The 6,383-nt window shown below is 43.2% G+C and overlaps 1 protein-coding gene across 1 annotated transcript; it reads right to left on the bottom strand.

Moving 5' to 3' along the window:
- Positions 1-3,763: 3,763 nt before the first annotated feature.
- Or13p10 (olfactory receptor family 13 subfamily P member 10) lies at positions 3,764-4,711 on the bottom strand. Its single transcript, NM_001000409.1, is given in 1 exon segment — positions 3,764-4,711. A coding segment is annotated over 1 exon segment (948 nt).
- Positions 4,712-6,383: the final 1,672 nt, after the last annotated feature.

Below are 6,383 nucleotides of genomic sequence, written 5' to 3'. Positions count from 1 at the left end.
CCATTCATAGCCTGTAACCAGGCAAGACTTCCAATGAAGGGATTGAAACACCAACCCAACCACAAAATCTTTGACTTACAATGTTTCCTGTCTACAAGACGGGCAGGGGTAAAGATGGAGTCACAATTGAGGGAGGGGCCAACCGGTGACTGGCCCAGCTTGAGACACATGCCATGAAAGGGAGCCCACCCCTGACACTGTTAATGATATTCTGCTATACTGCAGACAGTCTAGCATAACTGTCATCAGAGAAGCTTTACTCAGCAACTGATGGGAAAGGATGCAGAAGCCCACAGCCAAACATTGTGAGGGAATCCTGTAGAAGGCAGGTAGGGAAGGATTGTAGGAGACAGAAGAGTCAAGGATACCACAAGAAAACCAGAGTCAACTAACCTGGGCCCATAGAGGCTCCCAAGAGACTGAATAGGTTTGGTTTGTCCCCCACAGACTCATGTATTTGAATGCTTGACCCACGTGGGGATGGGGATTTAGCTCAGTGGTAGAGCACTTGCCTAACAAGCGCAAGGCCCTGGGTTCAGTCCCCAGCTCTGAAAAAAGAAAAAGAAAAAGAAAAAAGAAAAGAAAAAGAATGAATGCTTGCCCCACAGAGAGTGGTACTATTAGGAGATGTGTCTTTATTGAAATATGCATGGCCTTCTTGGAAGAAGCATATCACTGTGGGAGTATGCTTTGCCAGTCTCTCCTATCTGCCTTTGGATCAAGATGTAGAACTCACAGCTCCTCCAGCGCCATGTCTGACTGGATGCTGCTGTGTTTCTTGCCATGATAATGGACTGAACCTCAGAATCTGTTAGCCAACCCCAACTAAATGTTGTGCTTTATAAGAGGTACCTTGGTCATTGGTATCTCTTCACAGCAATGAAAACCCTAACTAAGACAATCACCCACCAGAGAGCCTGACTGACCTAGGCCCTCAGAGCATATGTAATGCTTGTGTATCTTGGTCTTTATGTGGGACTCCTAACAGCAGGAGCAAGGGCTATCTCAGACTCTGTGACATACCTTTGGATCTATTTCTCCTATTGGGGATGTTTTGTCCAGTTCAGTAGGAGAAAATGCACCTAGTCCTACTGCAACTAGATATGCAAAGGTGGGTTGATGTCCCTGGGAGGCATCCCCTTTTCTGAAGAGAAACGAAGGAGGAGTGGTTGGGGGAGGGGAAGTAGACAGGAAGGACTAGAAGGAGAGGAAGGAGGGGAAATTGAGGTCAGGTGTAAAGTTAGTTGATTAGCTAGTTAATTATTTAAAAGAAAAATATAAAGTACCCTCTAAACACAATTTTTAAAATGGAGTTGAGGTCTGAAGATATGTCTCTGTAGTTAAGATTGCTGGCTGCTCTTCCAGAGGACCAGAGTTTGGTTTCCAGGGCCCATGCTAAGTGGCTCACAACCATCTGCAACTCTAGTTTCAAGGGATCCAATGCTGTCTTCTGATCTTCTCAGGCACCCTCACACACATCCCCACACCCTCCCACACACATCACACCTCTCTCCCTCCCCCTCCTCCTCCTTCTCTCCCCTCATATGCATACACATACAAAATTATATTTTTTAAAAGAAATAGTTTAAAGCTTTATTCCAGTAACCAAATAGAACTTTGAGCAAATACTTAGAAAAGGAGTAGAATGGAAAGAAAATAGGCACATAACAGAAATTCGCCATCACGAGCTGTCAATGGAGTACAGGTGCACACAGTGACACTGACATGCTGCTCAGCCTGACTGAAGTAAGAAAACGCTGACTACACTTACCTCTGGGTAACACACAGAGCAACAGGAGCTCCTATATCCAAACCGAGTGCCAGACTGCATTGTCTCTTCAGAAAGCACACTGGCACGTGCTGTTGGGAAAGCACTTCATCTAGGTACAATGCACACGCTGTAAAGCTCATGTATACAGCCCAGTATTTTACTACATTCATGGAGTTTCCTACCCATTAGCATAATATAGTCCTGGAGCACTTTCATTGCCTCAAAAGAAATGCCATAGTTATAAAAAGAGTTGCACCTCCATTCCCACCACACCCTTAGGACCAACAAGTATATGGATCTACCTTCTCTTCCTAAGAGTTTGCTTGATCTGAATCTTTTATATAAATGGGATGATGTGCTGCATGACTGTTTGCAACCATCTTCTTTAATTGATTTCAAGAAAAATCAACACTGTAGCATATATATATATAGAGAGAGTATATATTGTGTTTATACATATGTGTGTATATATATGTATATATACATATATAACATATATTATAGTTGTTCACTTTTAGTGCAAAATATATTCCATTGTGTGGACATACCATATTTTATTTACACATTCAGCTAACAGGCTTTGGGTTGATGATCTTGTTTTTTAGTTGGCGTGAATAAATTTGCTATGACCACAAGTATACACGTTTTAAAAAAATATATTTACATGTTTGGCCTACATGCATGTCTGTGAGCCACATGTGTGCAGGGCCTGTGGAAGCCAGAAGAGGGCGTCTCCCCTGAACTGGAGTTACGATAGTTGTGAGTTATCACATGGATGCTAGGAATCAAATCTGGGTCCTCGGGAAGAGCAGCCAGTGCCCTTAACTGCTGAGTCATCTCTCCAGCCACACATGTGTACATTTTTGCATATTAGTGCATGTTTTAACTTCTCTTAGGCGTGTATCTGAGGGTAGGATGGACCACATGTCCTTCTACATTAAATATTTGAGACACTGGCAGACTGCTTTCAAAGCAGTCATACCGGCTTGCATCCTTCCAGAAGTAGGATTCTCAGAGCTGCACAGCCTTCCAGAGCATCTGTTTAACTTCACTCCAATATGTCTGAAATGACATCTAACTGTGGATTTGATTAAAATATTATTATAAGCTGAAGTACACACATATCATATGCCCTGACAATCCCATCCTATATATTTATTCTAGAGGTAAAATAAAATTAAAACAAAACTTTTCTCCAAAAGCCTGTGGGTGAGGGCCAGGGAGAGGCTCAGCAGACAAAGGCACCTGCTTCCAAGTCTGGCCCCCTGAGTTCAATCTTCAGTTCCCGTATGGTAGAGGAGGAGAACTGACTCCGCACCCTGCCCTTCAGTCCTCACATGCACATTGTGGCACACTTGCTCCCTCCCACAACAAATCAGCAAATGTCATTTTAAAACTATTAAAAAGAGGAAAAAAACCTTCACACGAATATTCATAGAAACTTTATATAGAATAGCCAAAGAATAGAAACTATCACTATTGTGGGCAAATTAAACTGTGGCAATATGGAATATATATACTACAGCCAAAATAGAAATATACTACTGCTATACACAGCGCTTTAGATGGATCAAAGGGGTTTTAAGATGAGTGACAGACATCCCCAACATCACATACGCCTCTGTTTGTGTAACATTCAAAAAATGAGGAAGTTATGCTGGAGGGGAAATTAGCAATGGCATCAGTATCAGAAGTCAGAGTTGGGGACCATATACAATGTTACCTTGTGCAGTGGTAGAATAGTTCTATACCCAGATGGAGTTTTATGAACCTGTATATATGACCACATGTCTAAGTGTTCTATGATCATATAGAATTATATGCCAAACGAGTACATGTAGTAACATCCCAATAAAGTCTTCAGTAGTTAGTGACCTTGAACCAAGTCAACTCACTGGATGTGATGTAGTGTTATTACAGAAGACCTTTTCATTATGGAAAGCTGCATGGCGACTGTTCCAGAAGGCTACTAGTCTCACAACCCCCAAGCCTTCACCCTGACCCTTTGCTGCTGCCCACCACCTTGAGGAAAGCCCTTTTCACATCTTTATTACGAAGGCTGTAGATGATGGGGTTGAGGAAGGCAGAGATGACATTGTAGAACAGAGCCAGCTTCTTGTCCTCTTCTGGGGAGGACTCAGAGCCAGGCCTCATATACATAACCATACATGGGATTGAAAACATGGTGACCACAGTGATGTGGGAGACACAGGTGGAGAAGGCCTTGATCCGCCCTTGAGTTGAGCGGATCCTCAAGATAGCAGCAAAGATATTGATGTAGACAACAATGATGAGGGAGAGCGGGACCAAGAGAAGGATGAAGCCTAGGATGAAGTCCACCTGGTCATTGAGAGAGGTGTCTGTGCAGGCCAATTTCAACACAGCAGGAACTTCACAGAAGAAGTGGTTGATCTCATTGGGGCCACAGTAGGGAAGAATCATGGCAGAAACAGTATATATCAGGGCACAGGTGATACCCCAGAACCCACAGAAGGCCACCAGTGACCCACGCAGCAAAGGGCTCATGATGACTTTGTATCTGAGAGGATGGCAGATGGCCACATACCTATCATAAGCCATGATTGCAAAAAGCCAAGACTCGGTGATTCCCAGCATCAGGAAGATATACATCTGAGCCACGCATCCAACATAGGAGATGGTCTTCTTTTCACAGACCAGATGTACCAGCATCTGAGGCACTGTGGTGGTGACGTAGCCCATATCCAGAATGGATAAGATGCTGAGGAAAAAGTACATGGGTGTATGGAGGCGTGAGTCCATGTGTATCAAGGTGATGATGAGCCCATTGCCTAGGAGGGTGCTGAGGTAGAGGAGAAGAAAGACACCAAACAGAGTGCCATTTATCCGTGTGTCACTAGAGAATCCTAGAAGGACAAACTCTGTAAGAGAGCTGCGGTTTCTCCAGAGGAAGTCCTGCATCCTTCTCCTGCTGCAAAGAGAGAGCAGAGCTGTCAATCATAAAAAAGAAGCCCCAGATGCTAACTGTGCTGCCATTCGTACAGCAGGTGCACCAAACACGAAGAGCAAAGCCAAATACATATCGGGGTCCCACAGAGCAAGAGAGCAAAGTTTTAAGAAGAATTTCCACTTTATATGAAACGTGTTTTTCTTATATCGTGCAATTCCAACTTTTTCTGAGATGCCAGATTATGAAGTCCACATTTCAAAATGTAGAATTTGCAAAAAGGATGGGGAGAACTACCAAAAAGTTATGCCTTATAATTCATGGTCCACGCAGCTTATGAAAAAGTCATGGGAAAGATGTCATGAGAAGAATTGGGTGTTTGAGAACTCAACATTTGTATGCAACTAACATCAAATGTCGAGGTCAGCCTCCATTTTAGGGACCATCCCCAAACTTGAGAGACATGACTATAAGCCTGACACTCTGGACTAACAGGAAAATAGCTCTCTTTGTTCATCGATAAGCCAAAGTCATATATGTTCATGGACTGTAGGTAAGCAATACAAGGAATAAAGGATAAGTCAATGACTAAAGGATGAGGGCTACAGTGTTCCCAAATGGAGGAGACAGGCTGGCCTACAGAACAAAGAAATGTAGCCTAGAGAATACCAAGAAAGATAAAAGATGGAAGGAAATAATACGTATAAAGAATATTATATAAAGGAAAGTGGTTGAAAATAAAACAAACAAACAAAACAAGTGTTGTTCTGAGACTGGTCTAAGAACGGAAGATATGTTTCTCCAAATGGTCAACAATGAGGCAGACTGAGGTCTGTCCACAGTGAATAGAAGGTAACTGAGTAACACATTCAGTGTGGTTAGGAGGGAGAGAGGGAAGGGAAGGGAAGGGAAGGGAAGGGAAGGGAAGGGAAGGGAAGGGAAGGGAAGGGAAGGGAAGGGAAGGGAAGAGGGAAAAGGAGAAGAGTGGGCACCAAGAAAGGATCCAACTACTAACCCAGAGCTCAGTGAAAGAGTCCTTTGGAAACCAATGTTGTTTTCTCTCAAATGAAAGCAGATTACCAAAGACCCATAGCGAAAGATGCTCCAAGAACTTCTTCAGTCTGGAGGAAATGGTTCTCTGTGGGCACACTGCTGGAAGGGAGAATGAAAAGCATAGAGTCAGTGTATGAGCAACAAAAGTTACAGCACACCGTAGCATAGGGCACACCATGGCACAGGACATGCTGTGGCACAGGGCACACCATGGCATAGGGCATGCTGTGTTATGTTGGCAGCAGCCTCACTCATATCATGGTTATTGCATTCTTCAATTAACTCATGAGGCTGCTTCAAGTATTTGATCTGTATACCCTCAAGATTTGTATAAATACACCTTATAAACACCACACAATGACAAAATTTCTCAAACCATATCCTTGTCACATAACTGAAATTTTTAAAAAATTGGGATGGTTTTCTTTTTAATTTATTTATATTTTGTGTGTATAGATATTTTGTCTGCATGTATGTATATGCACCACATGTGTACCTGGTGCCCATTGAGGTCAGAAGGCAACATTAGATCCTCTGGAGCTAGGGTTCCAAGTGGTTGTGGGTCAGCACGTGAGTGCTGGGAACTGAGCCCAGGTCCATCTCTCCAGCCCATCTCATACACTGTAGTTTAAA

The sequence above is a fragment of the Rattus norvegicus genome, chromosome 5 (genome assembly GCF_021556685.1).
Source record: "Rattus norvegicus strain SHRSP/BbbUtx chromosome 5, alternate assembly SHRSP_T2T, whole genome shotgun sequence".
Taxonomy (NCBI): domain Eukaryota; kingdom Metazoa; phylum Chordata; class Mammalia; order Rodentia; family Muridae; genus Rattus; species Rattus norvegicus.
This window is presented reverse-complemented; position numbering and strand designations above follow the sequence as displayed.